General features: G+C 41.5%; 1 protein-coding gene across 2 annotated transcripts in view; it reads right to left on the minus strand.

Annotated features, from left to right (window-relative positions):
• Window positions 1-416: 416 nt before the first annotated feature.
• The window catches only part of ATOSA (atos homolog A), a gene marked incomplete at both ends in the record, with an annotated part of 30,958 nt that continues 12,546 nt past the window's right edge, over window positions 417-18,828 (minus strand). For both annotated transcript variants that reach the window (XM_079540645.1, XM_079540644.1), the window contains 11 exons: window positions 417-570; window positions 4,859-5,058; window positions 7,291-7,359; window positions 9,457-9,615; window positions 10,439-10,547; window positions 11,346-11,425; window positions 13,016-13,132; window positions 13,632-15,480; window positions 15,747-15,872; window positions 16,322-16,524; window positions 17,332-17,516. In XM_079540645.1, the coding sequence (XP_079396771.1) occupies window positions 417-570; window positions 4,859-5,058; window positions 7,291-7,359; window positions 9,457-9,615; window positions 10,439-10,547; window positions 11,346-11,425; window positions 13,016-13,132; window positions 13,632-15,480; window positions 15,747-15,872; window positions 16,322-16,524; window positions 17,332-17,516 (3,251 nt within the window). The remainder of the gene's footprint in view (window positions 571-4,858; window positions 5,059-7,290; window positions 7,360-9,456; window positions 9,616-10,438; window positions 10,548-11,345; window positions 11,426-13,015; window positions 13,133-13,631; window positions 15,481-15,746; window positions 15,873-16,321; window positions 16,525-17,331; window positions 17,517-18,828) is intronic.

An 18,828-nucleotide genomic window follows, 5' to 3' on the forward strand; every position in this document is an offset into this window, starting at 1 on the left:
AGATTCAATATTAATGCCAAAAATACATAGTATGATTTTACATAGGATTTATGCTACATTAGAACACTAAAGACAAACATCACTTGAGTATTAAATGAAACATTAAATATTAAATAACTGAAAAATAAAATAAAAAGTGTAAACACTAAGCTAACTTAGGAAATTGCTATTGCAACACATCCAATGAAGTGGTTTTAAACAGTACAAAAAGATTAGAAGTACGCTTCCAGTCTACATGGAATACACAAAGCTCATTCCAGAAACCTGTTACAAAGCTGGTCCGGGATCACACAAGAACCTTCTCTCTCCAGCGCTATCCTCATTCCTTTTCAGATTTAATTTTATACAGCTTTACCAATTTTCTCTTGCACGGAGCAATCAACAGTAAAACGAATACTTCTGTTTGCCACTGTCTGCTAACATCGTGGGGAAAACTGAGGGTTTGTTGGAGATTCAGTGTAAGATTTGAGTTCGTATGCAGCGCCGCTATCAACTTCCATGGACTTCCGAGAGAACAGGAGCCTAACGTCTCGGTGGAGGTAGATCTTTCCAGATTTAGAACTCTGGAACCTGGAAAGATATGGACAGATATATTATGTATAACATGCATGTACACCAATCTGAAAAAGATTAACTTCAAATACTGTTGAATTATATGCGGAACTTTAAGAAGTTAAGGCCAAAAAACCCACGTGAACATCAAATGAGCTCTTAAGTAAGCAGCAGGTTAAAATGAAAGAAAGAATAACGTTTCCTATCTATTTTCTCTATCCAAACCTGCCAGGAATGTGCCAGTATCATTTGTCCTAAAATTTAACAGCTATAGGTAAGACATAATTTGCATTTTAGAGAACTGCATTCTATAGTCTTCATCTGGCTTAAGAACTCCTTAATTCCCTTTCCTCACCCAAGAAGAACAGAAGATCAAGGAATATTTCCTATGGCAGCTGAACATCACTATCAGTATGCCACAGTCACAGAGAACAGCTATTGTGGTAGGAATTAGGAAGAGAAAAGAAAGAACACAGAGAAATGCTCACATAAAACAACACTCTGCACTATCACATATCAATTTGAATAGAATTTGCACAATTTTTAATAAGCATTTACTCACAGACCATACTAAAGCAAGAGCAGCATCTCTATCATAGATGCAGACAATCAGATTCAAATTCTGAGAGGAGTGAGAAAGACAACAGCAGACCCAGAGGAGCTGCAGAATCACTGCACTCTTTGCCACAGTTTCACTCAGCAGAGAGGCAGAACAGCCCATAACCATCCATACAGCCAGACAGAAAAAACTTCTGCTCTTCCAGATACGCTGCCAAGGGCATTAAAAGTAGTGATGTCTAGCAGAATGCTCCTACTGGCCCCAAAGTGCTCCCATCCATCATTTAGTTGCTTCGTGTTGTCAGTACGAAAGCCCTTCACCTGGCAGGCAAAGAAGAGAAGTTTCTATCCTAAGAGGAAATTCTGAAGGACAGCAAACAAAGGAAGAGAGTAAAAGAGATGAGGAGCCAACTGAACACTGCAAAAAGTCAGCATGTAGCACATAATGCATTTTTAAATTAAAAACATTACTGAAAGATCTTCCGAAGCACAAGTACAATGGACTACATTAGCTCATATGGAATAGATAGATCTAGTTATCAGAGCATTATTGTAAACTATGCCTGAATTATTCTCATTTTACACATGGATCCATCAGGAGATTATCAAGGTCTGTTTTTTAATCATCTCAAGCTTGTTATTTTCAAGTAGTACGAATCCTGTCAGATTCCCTTTGCTCAGTAAATATGGCTCCCCTGCAACTGGGCTTTTCTGAGCGTGACATTTCACGAAGATCGGAGGAGGATGAGTGGGAGATGGTAATTAAGTTTGGGAGATTCTTCTGATTTATGCTTCCATTGCCTCTATTTTTTGAGAAGTACCTTTCACAGTCTCTGGGATGTGTGGCCTCGGGTTTTCACATGTGCAAGTGCGTGGGAATTCACAGCAGACAATCACACACACCCCTGCGGGTGGCAGCGCAGTGACCAGCACAGGACTGGCCCTGGAGCTGTGGCAGTTCCAGTGGTTTCGTGTAAGGGAATCAAGAAAAACACAGCAGACATTTCTGACAGATGGTGTCCTAGGAACAGCACCAATGTACAAATATAGGAAGGCTTAAAAACACAAATAACAGATGAGCTAGGAAGACTGGCAGAGGAAAAGAAGCTAAGTGATGAACATGACTGGAGAAATGACAAATGAGCTCAAAAACCTCAGGGTATCAACAGGCCATCAGAATTCACAAAGAACAGAGTCAGCCACAGGAACAGGATGCAACAGAACAGCCCTAAAAATGGACGTTGGAAGATCTTTTCTTTTTGCAGGAGGAAAAGACAATACAGCACAATCTATAAAATCTTTAAATAAAGCTGTGAATAAAGAATGGAAAATAACACACTTCCTGATCAGGAAAAATGCTCAGAGATCAGAAAGATCAAAAAGAAACCATTAAGTCAGGAGCAGCGGATACCTTCAGTTTCCATCAGCAACATCTTTGGCCACATCAGGAAAACATTAAAAAAAGAAATTTCTCAGCACCCTGTGGAACTGCTGTGTTGAAGCACTGGTTTGAAGAGTACCCCCACCTCAGTCACTCAGTAACACCCAGCCAATGAAAAAAACGAGCCCCATCAGCCACTGAGCAACAGCCATTATGCTCTGTCCAATTCAGAGATAGCATGTCGGTAGCTACAACAGCTGACCAAGCCTTAGAAACCTGAAAAGCATGGAGCTGTGGGCAGGTTCTCTGTTCAACTGCCTTTTCCAGGGGGTGTCAGAGTACGATCCAGAAACCAGCTGACTGTCGCCATCATGGCACAGGGCACAGCTGGGCTCTCACTTCTGTGCTCACACAGACTTGATTACAACACAGAAGTCTTCGTTTGGCATGCAACACAACTTTTCTGTTGTTTTTAAGATGCTCCAAAGCATCTTCAAGAGACTTCTAAAATTGCATCAACCCCTGACGGCTGTATAAGAATCTTTTGCTCTCTGAACATATTGCCTATTATGTCAGGACTGCAGCTGCACAATGCAGTCTAACGGCATGCTGAACAATCTCAAATGTACAAAACGGTGTACGTAGAAGTTGCATAAGCACTGTATGTGAGCAGAAGTTGCATAAGCACTGTACCTGACGCTCTAAAGAGCGCTGCAGAGATTCTGGCCGCCCATTTAAAGTTCCAGATCTGTAAAATTACCACTTGCAAAGAAGGTGTTCATAATGTGAGTGCTGACAGCTGTAATTGAGGCCTCACAAGCAGATCCTACCACAGCACAGATTAACATTTGGGACTTCACTAGGTGGGTTGGTTTTCTCTGAACAAAACTTCAACATGAACTTCAGCAGCATGTTTTCAGAAAGTACTGCAACTGAACCTGAAAGACTGCTCTAAGGAGTATTAAGAAAATCTTTGTAATTTAGCTTTTTTTAGTTTTATACACAAGTTTTCAGCAGGATGGGTTTGAGGAAACTTGTCTACTTTTAATCATTTTCTGATCCTATTACAGATTTAAAAGTAACATATATGAACGATAAGATACTCACACCTTTTGTTTTTCCAGCCAGAAATGGTTACATTTGCAATTATGTGTTTTACATTATACATTAAAAACCTCCATCAGAATGCAGAAAGCTGGACTAAATCATACAGGTATTTCAGAACTAACAGCAGCAGAATTGCTACATGTCTGTCTCAGCAGAAGACTGCAGACGTACGGGCTGTAAGAGACTACAAAGAAGAAAGCAGGCTTGCTTTGGGTCTGTCTAAAACAAACCTACCACCTACATGAAAGCAGAAACTAAAAGTTAGGTACAGTAAGTTAGTGTGGCCTGACAGGACAAATTTCACTCCAGACTAAAATTCAGAATGAAAGCACAGTTCAACACCAACACACATCTTTTCTGCCTGTTGACTTTCATTTAACAGGAAACGTTGGTCTGGGATCACTGTTAGATACAACTGTGCTTTCAAGCCTGCTAATGCCACTAAGTAGTGACAATTTCCCAAGTAATTCTACAAGTTAAACTGAGAGATCTGACTGTTCAGCCTGCTAGCTTTAAAACATCAGCAGCCACTGGGTTTTAAAGAGCTGCAATGTAAGCACTGGGTTTGTGTACGTGCATTCAACGCAGTAACACAGGCACAAGTCTGCAAACTGATGAAGGACAAAGCACAGCCATCACTTCTTTGTTTCCAATTGCAGCCTTCAGAACACCCCAAGAGCAGTCACACCACACCTGGTTTCAGGCAGTGCTTTGTACGTCCTGTAAGGAAGATGTGGTGAATATTTCATAAAGTGAAAGGTGTCTCAGTGGCACGCAGTCATAAACGAAGTTGTTAGATTTCTGCCACTAAACACTACACATTTAGTAGTGATTCCAAATGCTTTTCATGTCAGAACCTGTTCCTGTCAGGCCTGTGTGCACACAACGCTCTCCACGCTGACCCTTGCTCTGGCTCCTGCCGTGTTACGGCACGTGCGCTACTCCTTGTAACCTCAGAGCAGGTCTGTGATCCAGCCAGAACTCAGTCTCTTCTGGGGAGAAAACAACTCAGCTTGACAAGACTATAAAAATGTCAGGAAAGAACTTTATATTTTATCTCTGTTCCTCCCAAGCAGAAGCCAAACTGTTTATTAGCTTTTCACCCTCTACTGTCTGTTTGAAATACCAAATCAACAGCGTTCTTTTTTTTTTAAATAAGCCTGCAGGCAGACAGGCTGCCGGCAAAGGCAGTGAGAGGTGCTTTGGCAGGTACTTGGATTTCTCCTTTCAACCTTTTCTTGCGAGCTCCCAGCAGCTCACCTCAGATGGATGAGGTAGCGTAGCAGCCTTTCTTCAGTCTGTTGGCTGTTTTCCTTACTGACAGTCCGCTTGATTTCTCGTCTCACAGGAACAGAGAAAGTTCTTTGCCGTAGGAATGTCTGATGATTAGCTGGCATCTCTCTTAAGTCGTAGATCACCACAAACATCTTCACCACAGTTTTGTTAGGGTTAAATAAGGTCTGAAAAGACAGATGGTTCAGTGCAATACTCTTTAGAGATGAAAAACTAGGGGAAAAAAAAAATCACTTGTGAAAATAGTCACCATCCTCTGTGCACTTTGTTCCGTATAAGACAGAAATATTTATGCCAAAATGTGTGGTTTTTCTGTATACTTCAACACTTTAGCTTCCAGAAATTCTCGTTTTTTAAATATAATAATTATTTTTCTGATCTGAAACTGTAGCACAAGACTACTATTCCTCTTCTAATCTGCTCCTCTGTTTTTATTTTTCTAGGCAGATTTTTGTCTCCACTATTTTTGAGACTGTGCATCCAGCAGGTGAAGCGGGCTCCACTTTGACACCTAGAATTAGCAACGTGTCACCCCAGCTTGAGCTCTTAAAAGAAAGAGGCAGATGTTGGCTCTAAGCAATGGCTGTGATTTACTTTCTGATTTTACTATGGAAAGTAGGTACTTTAAAAGTGTTGCAAAATGTAGGTAAGACTGAATATTTAAACTGGGCGTCTCTTTTCAAAGGATTTCAGAATTTGCATTTGTCAATTACCTCACTGAAGAAATAATTGTTACCAACTATCCTGAATCTTCAGTAACTGATCTGAAGCCTTTTCACAGCATTGGATGGGATCAAATGTTCAGAGTCTCCTTCGTCCCAGACAGATTTATACTTTAAATAATGACAATTCTACAAGTTTCTAGAGAAAAATCACGTTTCCACTGCTAGCTTTATACTCCTCTCCAGTAAATTACCTAATTCCCTCTGCATTAATTTCTTGATATAGTGCTTTTAATACACTCGCATCTGCAATGTTGCATCCACTTTTAAGAAGGGTAGAAAAGATGACGGACCCAGGGAACTACCAACTTGTCAGCCTCTCCTCTGTACCAGGTAGGATCATGGAGCAGATCCTCCTGGAAGCTATGCTAAGGCATGGAAGAGAAGGAAGTGATATGGCACAACCACATTGTTTCACCGAAGGCAGGTCCTGCCTGACCAACCTTGTTGCTTTTTACATGGTGTAACAGTGTCAGTGGACAAGGGAAGAGCCACTGATATCATCTATCTGGACTTCAGTAAGGCCTTTGACACGCTCCTCCATAACAACGTTCTCTCCAAATTGGAAAGATAGGAATTTCATGAGTCAACTGTTTGACTGATGAGGAACCAGTTACAAGGTGGTACCCAGAGAGTGGTGGTCAATGGCTGGATGTCCAGACGGAGATCAGTGACGAGTCGTGTCCCTCAGGGGTCAGTGCTCTTTAACAACTTCATCAGTGACACTGACACCAGCATTGAGCGTGCCCTCAGCCAGTTTATGGATGACACCAATCTGCGAGGTGCAGTCAGTGCACCCAAGGGATGGGATGCCATTCAAAAAGGCTTAGATAGGCTTGAGCAGAGGGCCCAGGAGAACCTCAGAAAGATCAAAAAATCCAAGCATAAGGTCTTGCATGTGGGTCTTGGCAACCCCCGCTATCAACACAAGCTGGGGGACTGCCAGGATGGAGCCCTGTCAAAAAGGACCTCGGGCTAGTGGCAGATGGCAAGCTGGACATGAGCCAGCAATGTACTCTCGCAGCCCAGAAATCCAACTGTAACCTGGGCTGCGTCAAAAGAATTGTGTCCAGCAGGTCAAGGGAGGTGATCCTGCCCCTCTGCTCTGCGCTGGTGAGACCTCACCTGGAGAACTGCGTCCAGATGTGGAGTCCTCAGTACAGGAGAGATGTGGACCTGTTAGAGCGCATCCAAAGGAGGGCCACAAAAATGATCCAAGGGAAGGAACACCTCCCCTGTGAGGACAAGCTCAGGGAGCTGGGGCTGTTCAGCCTGGAGAAGAGTAGGCTCCGAGGTGACCTGATAGCGGCCTTTCAATATCTAAAGGGGGGCTATAAGAAAGAAGGGGATAGACTCTTTAGCAGGGTCTGCTGTTATAGGACAAGGGGAAATGGTTTCAAACTAAAGAAGGGGAGATTTATACAGGATATAAGGAAGAGGTTTGGTTTTGGTTTTTGTTTTTACAGTAAGGGCGATGAAGCACTGGCACAGGTTGACCAGAGAGGTGGTGGGTACCTCGTCCCTGGATACACTCAAGGTCAGGCTGACCAGGCTCTGAGCATCTCATCAGGTTCTGTAGGTGCTTTTGTTCAGTGGAGGGGAGTTGGACTAGATGACCTTTAAGGATTCCTTCCAACTCAAATGATTCTATGATTCTATTCTATGCTGCATACGTACCACTTGTATCGTTCCTGAAGGCGGTACCCGATAACCCCTTTTACCAAGGGACTCTAAAGTAATTACACCCTGGGGAAAAAATAAAGAAACAGTTAGCAGGCTACAATACAAATCATAGTGCTCTACTCATTTTGTTGCTGATGATTTTTAGAAAAAAAATTAAAGAATATAACACAATATTTAAGATGAAGTTAAAAATCAACAGCTTTGGCAGACCATTAAAAGCTGTGCAATAAGGAGTACATTCTGCTCTCGAAACAGCTTTCAAGGTTCCACCTGTTCAGACTAGCAGTCAGGGAGCTACAGAAAAATAAAAAGACATTCTAGAAAGAAAGCCTTCAGTTAAAAATGAAAGAACTGCCTGTCCATTTCTGTATGGCCTGCAATCGCACCAATAATACTTCCATCCCAAAGAATTAATTCTTGCTTTTCAAAGACAGCAGATGCACTTAATCTCCCATTCTAATGCAAAACTCTAGAACAATATCATCTGCTTCAGTACCAACAGGGATCTACAGAGCGTGAGCATCCCAGCAGCACCCATGAAGGAAAAGCACTCTGCTCCAGCACTACTGAGCTCACCCTTGAGGCTCTGCATTTCAGCACGAACTCCATCATGCTTCTGTGCACAACTGGTGTACTGCACTGATACAGACACATCGAAAACAAAACATCCAACAAAAAAAACCAACAGGAAAAGCAGAGCAAAGAAACTAGCTAAACAAACAGAAACAATGTTTCTGATGATGGAGGCATGATACAAATGCTGTCTTAATCCTGTGAGACCCAGCCATAACTGCGTATTTACAACATGTGGGAAAGCCTTAAACAATGAAACTCTGCTAGTGAAATAAGCAATGCTACTTTAACCATTTGAAGAACATCAGAATCCTTTAATCTTCTGGAAAATTAGGTGAAATAATCTAAAAAGATGAAAGCAAGAAAATTGATACTACTTTTCTGTAGTTAAGAAAGATACATACAAGCTTAAACTGTATTATGCAAACTTAACTTGCAAAGCCATTTAACTTCATTTTCTGAATCAGTTCAGAAGCAGAATACCAAAATATGGTACAAATTCAAAGTCTACACATTGAGATAATCAGATATTAAGCCCTGCTTACATGTTTAAATAAACTATTTACTGTATTTTAAATGCACATATACACAGTAAAACCTCTCAAAATGAGATCTGTCTCCCAGGTAACACCCAGGTTACTTAACAGGCATTCAAAATGAATCCAGCTGTCAGCTGGATGCTTTGAACTGTCGAATCAGACTTTTGCTTTTTACAAGGTAGCAATTTTTAGGCATTCAAACCTGTTCTGTCATTGCAGAAGTGCAGAACAGAATTAGTACTGCAGTGCTGGTGTAAACACCAACAGATTAAGCAGCTTATGAGAGTGATGTGCTTGACACTAGCTCAGACAGCAATTGCCTAAAAACGAAGGGCTAAGCAACTCCAACGAGTCTAACCTTTCCACCCACAACTGTACCTTGGCCTACCACCCAAGCTACTTACTGGGAAAGCATTTAGTTCCCCAGGACAGCAGCTTTTTGGAAAACAAAATGTATCCTATTAGTCCACCTATTGTCTCACTGCCTATTTTAGGAAAGTTGGATAAAAAGAGATGGTGGAGATCAACCACTCCAGTGATATTCCATGACCAGAGCAGCTGGATGTTGGACACAGCAATGGGAGAAAACGCATTAGTTAAGAGAAAGGAGGGGAGGAAAGGACCTTGATCACAAGCAGCTGGAAATGACCCCTCCAAAGCCCCAGAGCCTGAACTCTACTCTTAGCTCTTGGGTTCCATCTCCACCCATGAGAATTTAATTCCCCAATCATCTGAAGCCAGCTCTGTCCTTATGTAGAAACTGCAGGGCTTTGAAATGCCAAAGGATGAGGGCTAAAATATCCTCCCGGAGGATACTGTGTCTACTACCACAGAAGTACCTGATCAGCTGAGAAACTCTGAATAGCTCTGGGTAGTTTACATATGTTTCTGTGCTAATTACAAAACATCTCAGCAAGCATTAGGGTTGTATGTCTGATTACTGTATTAGAGCACGAGTTAGGCAAGTTCACCTGCCTACAAGCTTATGAACCGCGTTCCACCTTCCTGGTTTTTAACAGAGGAGAGATAATTTGGACCACACACTCACCATGTACGGAGAGGGTGCGTTATCATCTGAAACGCTGTAGAATGACACTTCAACTGGCAGGGTCATGTGAGTGGGACAGAAGACTCCACTGGCTCCCACTTCTGCTGTGAAGCCCTCGACGATGCCTAGCGGGTCTAAGCGGAAGTTCAAGACGGACTCCTGAAAAACAAAACATACAGCTTAGATTGAGACTGCCTCAAAATACAGCAGAAAATAAAAAGGAGGAAACAAGAAAACAAGTTTCTATAAGAACCTGGGTCCTAAGTGTGCCATGAGGTGACATACCAGAAATCACAACCGAGGCAGAAATGACAACAAACAGAGGAACATTCAGCAAGATGGTAGTGGTCTAACAGAAAGCATCATGCAACCCTGTCTTAATCTGACTCAGACCTGCACAAAAGCTCTCAGAGAGCAGTGGGATCTATTCACGACTACCCTTGGTATACACTTGTCTGAAAGAATAGACTGTAACCTGCAGCTTTTCTCAACATATTCACTCCATGTTTCACAAGCTATAGTGCAATCCAGAACTGCTACAATTAGTCATTGGCATTTGATGTGCTACATGAAACCAAGAGCTGGAGGCTACACTTCCAATATGTTGTTTACTACACTGATTTCATGTGGCTTTTGTGAAACATTGAGTAAGTTTCAAGAGTAAAAATGAGATTTTTTTTTCCCTAGGTTTATATATGACAAAAACAATAACAGTTTGAACCTCATTTAAGCCAACAGAACACCTCCTAAATTAACCGTAGTTTAAAGTAAAAGTTCAAATTTCTGATTTTGTATCTGAGAGAGAAGACTTCTTTGGAATGAAATTCATGCTTTATTAGATGGAAATTAAAACAAATTTCATTCAATTTAATTATGAATCTTTACACTGTAATCAGGCTGGAATTATCCACACTAATGTGCTCTAAAAGCAGTACAGAAGAATAATAAAAATACCACAAGACTTCTAGACAATATGCAATACCTCAAAGTTTCCCAGAAGGCTAAGACTTGTTACTGGTGGAGCACTAGAACTTAGAAATGGTTTTCCATGGCTCTCTGGATCACTCTCTCTGTTTATACATTGTTGTGGGCTATTAAATAAAAAAGAATAAATATAAAGGATGAACACATTTCTTCTGGGTATAACCTGGTCTAAAAAGAATGATTTACTTACTGCATTGCAAAATACTGTGCTAAAGAAATACCAGTTGAACACTGCCTGTTAATACTCTTACAGAACACTTTCTAGGTTACTAAAGAATGCCTCCACCAAGAGATAGAGACAAAACAAATCTACATTGTTCATTGGCTCTGAATAAAGTAACAATTTTCTCCTGTATGTAGCCATTTATCCTGAAGTTTCCACCACGCTACCATACTGAAAGCTGTTCATGTTATGCTGTTATGCACATTAATGTGTAAAAAGTCATGACTAGTCCCTTTCAAAGGTTAGCTCCCTGAGCAGATATAAAAGCAAACTATTTAACCATCCAACTCTAAGAACAAAACATTTCAAAAAAAAGAAGGAAAAAAAAAAAAAGCTTTTCATATAATGGAGAAAAAAACTTCAGGGAAAAAGAAGAATCAATGATTAATCAATTTTCTGTTTGAGAACTCAAGTGTATCTTACAGCTAACCCAGTCTTCGATGGGACAGAGCTCATCTCAGCAGTGGCTGATTCGGGACCTGAGACAAAAGCCATCAACTGATGAGCACAGCAAGGGCTGCAAACCACTGCCTGCACCATTGCAATGAAATTTAAAAAAATTATTTCAGAATAAGAATTCTTTGAAAAGGCACCCACACATCTGCATTTGTTAATGATCTTTGTTGTTACATATGTTCTGTTTAAAGAAAAAATCTCAAAGTTTCTGGTAAATAAAACGTACCTTCTTGCTGACAAACATTTCAGCTGCAGTAGTGACGAATCCAGATCAAAGCACCCAGACTGTGTTTTCCTCTGAGGAACCTCAAAAGGGGAAGAAAATGCTAATTTAAAAACTGTACTTCCAGTAAGCACAAATTTGACAAGTAAGCACAGGTTTGCCAAGAATCTGCATAACATTACAAAAACATGAAAACAAAGAAGAAAGCTGTTCTAAACTTATTAAAGCTATTCTAAAATTACTAAAGATTCTGATTGACTGAACTGCTTCAAAAGATTGAAGAAAAACTGATGAACACAAATAGGAGCTTCCGGAAGAATACATGAACAAAGCAACAGGAACTAAATATGCCCCCGCATCACTGTGCAGCTCACTCAGGAGGCTTTGGAACAGCGCAGTGTTAGAAATAAACAAGTTGTACCGATTTCCATCTGAGCTCCCTGAAAACATGACATTGTCCATAAGCACCAAAGAACAACACACACTACATGCTATAAAAGGTAATAAAGGTATGTCAGTAGTTCTAATTGGGAATGCCTTTCTCTCTAGAAGCCCCAAACAACCAACCAGGAACTACGTAGATTGCTCTTAAAGTAACGCCTCCTGTTTACGACCATGGAAAGTCCAACAGATACAAAGAGCACAATAACACTACTTGATAGAGGAAATTCTCAGCTGCAAAATGCTATTTTTTAGCACAGTCACCACCATTAGCTGTGCGTTTTTGCCAGCAATGAATAAGAGCCTGCCTGTCACACTGGAAAAATCTGCACCAGCAGAGATGACCCACTGTCTCACAGCTGCTATAACAGTGGCACTGCTGGGAAAACATCACCCACACAGTCCATCTTTCCACCATCCAAACAGACGGAAATCAAAAGGCACCAAATCAGGACTATATGGTGGGTGTGGTAGAACAGTCCAGCCAAGATCAGCCACGTGCTCCATGGACTTCAAACTGGTACAGGCCTGGACAGTGACTTAACTTTCACATTACCGTTGCCACCACTGAAAGGCACAACCAGTCACCTTCCTGTTCTCATGCCCACTGTTTGGTCTCCAGAAACGTTCAGCAAGCATCAATAGATGTCAGTGGGTGCCATTTTTTTCCACATGCAGGAACTCAATTCCACACCTTCACTTCACACACATTTCCATGTCAGACTAGCCAACACAATAAAACACGAGGCATTACTTTCAGAGCAGCCCTCATATAAATATGTGTTTCTGCCTTTTCACAGCAACCTTGTATCATTTACTCAGCTATATCTCTGCATATTGAATATGCTGTACAAACTGTTCACAGAAACAAAAACTTTAGGATAATAGGCCACCAGGTATTAATAACACACAAAAACCCCTTGGTGACTAAACATGTCAACTTCAAAATGCTTTCTTTTGCTTGCTGTAAAATTTTTTATTTTACCTTTTGTTACTCTTGAAAATCTACCTCTAATGTATTCTTTTTCAGAATTATTCAACTTCATTTTAGTGTTAACTCTGAAGATCCCTGCTGTAAAGGCATTCACTCTGACACCAAAAGCAAATACAAAAACAACTTCTAGGTATCTCGTCAAAGTTTCTACACTACACGGGAACTAAATGTTCAAAATACTCCCTTTCTCACATAAAAGTTGAGTCACAATTAAGCCATAATTTCACCATAAACTTACAGGACTTGAAAGCAGAGGCAATCCAGTTCGGGGATGAAAAGCCTTGGTTGAAGTTCCATCCAAGGACCGAAAATTGTGTTTCCGCCATATATTTGTGTGTTTTAGAGATGGTGCTTTCTGTCAGCAAAACAGATTGACTCAAGATATTACTGGGCCATTTCAACAGCCTATCGAGCTATCATTTGTTTGCTTGAGTGTAAAGAACTCCTGCAGCTGGTGCACCTGCATCATATTAACGTATTACAAAATAGATTCAAGTTCTCTTTGATTCAATCTACAAGCACTACAAACAACTGATTGTAAATGGCCACACACGACAGTGGGACAACAGCATGTGTATATGTGACACCTGACTGCAGAAAAGGTCATTTCTAATGCTGTCACAGTGAGCAGGATGAGGCAGTGTTCTTCCTCACGTTAAACTTTTAATTCAGAAGGGAGGAGGGAAGCACTGCTAGACCAAACTGCACTTCACTGGAAGCAGACAGCAGTCCAACACTGCTTCACATAGCCAGACAAAATTCCTCCTCCTATCACCCTTAGCAAATATAGGCTGCAGTTACAAGTTACCTGACTGCCAGCAGCTGAAGAAACCGCTCTTTTTATCTCTGCTTACCTGCACCTCTGGGTTCTTCAGCCGTTCACACCTAATGGAGCCATCTTCTGTAGGTTTCTTCTGAGAAGTGCTTTGGAAATCAAGGCCTACTGGGTCTTCATTCTCATCATGTGCAGCTTTCGTTTTATCTTGTCTGTTTTTATTTTTGAAATTGTCGTGGTCTTTATTTAAATAATTTTCAATACTAATAAGCTGGGTATTTTGCTCATAAATACTTGGCTTTTTTGAGTCTTTATCTGAACATTTGAGTTCATTCTTGTGCAAAGAGTCAGATGCCTGCATCACAGTTGCTTTTTTTGTACCTTCAAGTATTCTGCATTTATCTATCTGCAAACTGCTAAAAGTGCCCGTGTTGTTACTCTCACTAACAACCATTCTTTCTTTAAGTTTATTTGTGCAAATCTGTTCATCGATGCTGCTAGAATTTGAACACTGTTTAATTCTGTTGGTTATCTGGTCTTTCTGCACATAATCAGACTGCATCATTTCCAACTTATCCGGCAATTCGGATTTATTTTCTTTAACACACAGTGATGACGTGCGCATGTTAGTAAATGAGTGAGAAGTCTTATTTGAAGTCTGATGAAATGCATGTTGGACAGCATCACTAGGCTTTGCTAACACCAATTTTCTTCTTGCTTGAAGTTTCAGAGAAGCCTTCGACTCACCATCAAACCTAGGACTGATAGGAGTATCAGGTGTTTTCAACTTTGATTTACCACTGTCTTCTAGCAAAGAAAAACTAGATTTAGCAAAAGAAACAGAAGATGGTTGCTTGACTTTCTTCAGCAAATTTTCATCCTCGTATGTACTTCGGAAAATTTTTGACGAAACCGGGCCATTCTCATGTACTTTGAACGGACGACCATTGACATGAGAAGTAGCCGGATCACAATGAATCAAGTGCTGGGCAATCCTTGCTATAACCTCCCGCCGCTCCTGGAGCAGAGAGTCAATGAGAGGGTTACCTTCTCCTGCAGATGGACGGCCACAGTGGTTCGCTGGAGCACGGGGATCGAGCCGTGGGATTTCTGGTATTGCTCTAGTTTTGCCTTCGCCACCATCATCTTGTTTTGCATTATCTAAATTGACAGTAGGGACAGATGAGGTTTCCTTGCCTTTCCTCAGCAAGTTCTCATCTTCGTAATTACTCCGATAAGCTTTTGGTGTAGCTGTGCTGGTTTCATGTATGTTGAAGGGACGTCCAGCAACAACTGGGGAAGTAGCTGGATCACAGTGAATCAAGTGTTGAGCAATTCTTGCAATGACTTCTTGTCGCTCCTGAAGTAAGGAACCTATCAAAGGATTGGTTTCTCCTGCGGACTGATGAGAGCAATGACCATTCGAAACACGGGAATCAACCAAAGAAAGGGATTTAAAAGTTCGAACAGCTGTTTCGTGAGATTGTGTCTTACTGTCTGCTGCAGCATTGTAGCACTGAACTTTAGACTGTGATGCTGCAAAATCAGATCCAAGACCAGTAGATGGATAAAGCTTTAAATTTCTGATAGATGAAGTGAATTCAGGTGTCTTTCTTACATTAAGCAGGCCTTCGGGTATCACTGTCCATGCTTGTTTCCCACAGACACGCTGCGGACTGGAGGTACTGCACAGCTCTGCTGTACTGGATTCACTGTGCTGATGTAACTTACGCTCTTTCATTTGCTTTTCATAATAGCTAAGGTTGGTGTGAATACTACAGGTCAAAACTGGGTAGTTCGATTGTCTGGGTAGGGACTGGACGCTGACTTTCAAGGCCACATTGTGAGAAACGTTAGGAACAGGAAAGACGTGCTCTGTCGGTGTCTGGGAGAACGTCCACTGCAGGTCCACGTCTGCAGCGCTCACCCTGAAACAGTGCAGAAGTGCATTTATAGACATACCTAAATAGGGAGCCTTTGATACTCTATTTCGTGAGGCAAATTTCAAAAACAAAACACTGAAGCATTGTCACACAGCAACTGCCACACTTCGTAAAGTATAGGAACCGGATACAAACACTACTGAACTGGGCCAACAATGCGGCACCCTCTGAAAGCAAAGTGGACCACAGGTAGGAAGAATGAGTTTAACCTGCAAACAGCAAAGCAAGAGCATTTTTCACTTCTAACATACCTGTACAGAATGTTACGGGGAACAGCACCGTGTGAAACACTCAGCCATGCGCTCAGCTGGGAGAAGAAAACAAAAGAGCGAACAGCCAATAAAAGTGTCTTCTCTTCAATGAATCGATCTCCACTTCTGGAAAGCATTAAAAGAAACACACAGATATTGGTCAGAATATACACGGAGAACTAAGAGAATCAGGACACGGAAAGCTGTTAACAGAACTAAGTTTCACAGGATCTGTTGCTCCCTTTCCCCATTTGCCTTCTCTCCTATAACACGTTATCATCTCTCAGGCAAAAGGTCAAATGTCCTGTAGGAAATTACAGCCATAAAAATATAATATGTATATATATAAATACAATATATTACATGTGCATTGTTAGAATATTCTGTATTAAATACAGGAAGAGAAATCTACTTACAGATTTTCATTCTGAAAGTAAAACAGGTGATTCAAGCAAAACAACAAAATTCCTCAACACTTTGAAGATTACTGAGCCTGACTGGCTCCCATCTATGGTAAACATATACAGAATTTAACAAGTCAAGCAACTATCAACTGATCCCAATATCCAACTTACTGTCGAGGAACTGGTTCCAAAATCCACCTTTCTAACAACAACGCATCTTGTTTGATTGCAGGATCATTTAAATCATTCCCCTCTGTGTTAGGCCCTTCATCACTATAGCAACAGTCTGGAAGTAACATCACTTCAACCATGATTGGAATATTGTTTTTCCACAGCAGCATAACCTCAGATCTGGTTCGCCTGGCTTGACGACACTAAGAGAGAATAAATGTCAACACACGTAAGCCATAAAAACATCAGCCACATTTAAACCTGCTTTAAAAATCATATTCCAAAGACCTCAAAAAGGGTAAGGGTCGAGTTCTGTAGACTGCACTGCACCAGATCAGCGATAAGATCCCAGCGCTATCAAATGACAAATAAATCATTGATGCCAGCAGTTGCAGCAACTTCAGTCAAAAATAAAGAGCTCATAGAAATTTCCCTAACTAGCATACTTTGCAACTTCTACTACTCTCTCCACAGGCCATCCTCAGCAATACCTTAGGAAATACTGTGTCTTGGATCAGACTAATTTTTGCATGAATAAACTGCAAACTCACACAGCACTTTGTATCTTTCATTTGAGAGATGCTCCAACATCAATCCAAAAGAGATGAGGCGCATTTGATGGTGCTCCTGTTTTTTTTTTGAACCACTAACTTTTTAATATCGCCTGAAAAAGCAAAAAAGTTCTGCAAGTCAGCCTACATCTTCTCTCTCTCAAAAAAAAGAAAACCACGAATGCTAAGAATAGCACTGCCAATCTGCATAAGAAAGACTCAAATAGGTACTGTATTCAGGTAGCTGTGCAGAACTTCATGTTCAAGGATAAAAGGCTTAACGATCTCATTTTAAGGACAGATCTGATCTATTATTAGTATGACACCAAATTACACGCTTGTTTAAATGCAGAGCTGACAGACAGCAATTGTTACCTGTGCTTAGCTACCGATCTACCAGGGGTTCTCAGCTGATTTTCACATGGTAGCAACGCTTCAGATGAAATGGGACCATCGTACCTGAGCCAGCTTGTCGCTGCATTCATGCTTAGCTGTTGGTGGCTGACTTGACTGTGCTGGAGGACAATGGAAGCCCTCTGTTCTGCCCTTTATCGAGTGTTCAGGCGTCCGACCCTCGGTGATCAGCAAGGCCAAGGAGACCAGGAACTCCTCAGCTTCATACTCGAAGTATTCATCTAAAGTATCTGCCATTTCAAAAAGACAAAAATCAATGTCAACTGCTGCATAACAAGCATTAACTGTAGCCGTCCTGCGGTCTGTTCCAAGGTACGCTTTAAACATGAGCTATGGGAAATGATGTACCAGACTGCCTGCCTCCCCACCGTGCCGAGAGCCATCACAACACCAAAACTCATCTTTCTTCTACCTACAACTTTGCCGCTGCAAGCATACAAAATTAGAAACACTCTAAAGAAAGCTCCACAGAGTAAACTGGCTGTGTAAGGCTGCACCATCACAAAGAACAACAGTTTGTGTTGCGACCCACAGCTGAATCACAACCTTTCTACAGGAAAACTCTCTCCTGGGTCCTAATGGAAGGAGTCTGATGGCAGCACGACTTGACATCCTTAACAGCACGTAACAGATAAAAAGAAGACACACTGCATCACATAATACATTAAAAAATCTAATAGAGAAAAAATAGTAAGAGTTAATTATATTAGAGAAAGTGGGACACAATGTTCTTTAAGATTTTTATAGCAAGTTCCTACTGCTGAGAGCCGGGATTATTTAAGAGAGGTCCATTTATAGTTACCATTAACAGCTTTCACACAGAGACAAGGTTCACGAAGAACATACAGAATATTCATTGTTTCGTACCACACTCAGTCCAAACTTGTGCAAAGAACCAAACCTCAACAAGTCTCCCTAAACAAAGCAGCAGCTGCACGGCTCCTCACGAGCCACGCTGGCACACGCAGCACCCACAGAGCGCAATGCAGAGGCCCCAGTTCTGCAGCACGGCAGCAGTTCTTGGTTTTACGCTTCTGGGGGATAAAAGCAGGCGACAGCTACACCGCTCTATTGTGAGCATCCTGCGTCGTGCCCCAGAACAGAGCTGCCAGGAGGGACTGTTAACTTCAGCGCAGGTTTTGAACACCATGCACAAATGCCTTTCCTCCTGTAGAAAAGAGACTGTTCAAGAGGTTTTGCTGCTTTGTTTTTTTGCCTTTATGCCCCAGTACCCGAGCACTTAGCAAACATGGTAAGGCAGACCTGAACAATCTACAGAAGGGACACATTACGTGAGAACACCAGTGAAATGCCCGATTACTTGCATATAGAAACTACAAAGTGTGTAACACCAGCTTTTGCATGGATATATTTGCTGAGCCCAGGCCTGTACTCCATGGCTCCATGGCCTGCAGACCGTGTGAAGGGATCTACATGCGGTATGTGGGAGAAGCGGGCTCCATTGCCAGGGATCCATACTCTGTACAGATGAGTCCCAGGCTGGATGTGGCTCTGGGCAGCCTGGTCTGGTGGTTGGCAGCC

Source organism: Tetrao urogallus (genome assembly GCF_951394365.1).
Source record: "Tetrao urogallus genome assembly, chromosome: 11".
In the NCBI taxonomy this organism is placed as follows: Eukaryota; Metazoa; Chordata; class Aves; order Galliformes; family Phasianidae; genus Tetrao; species Tetrao urogallus.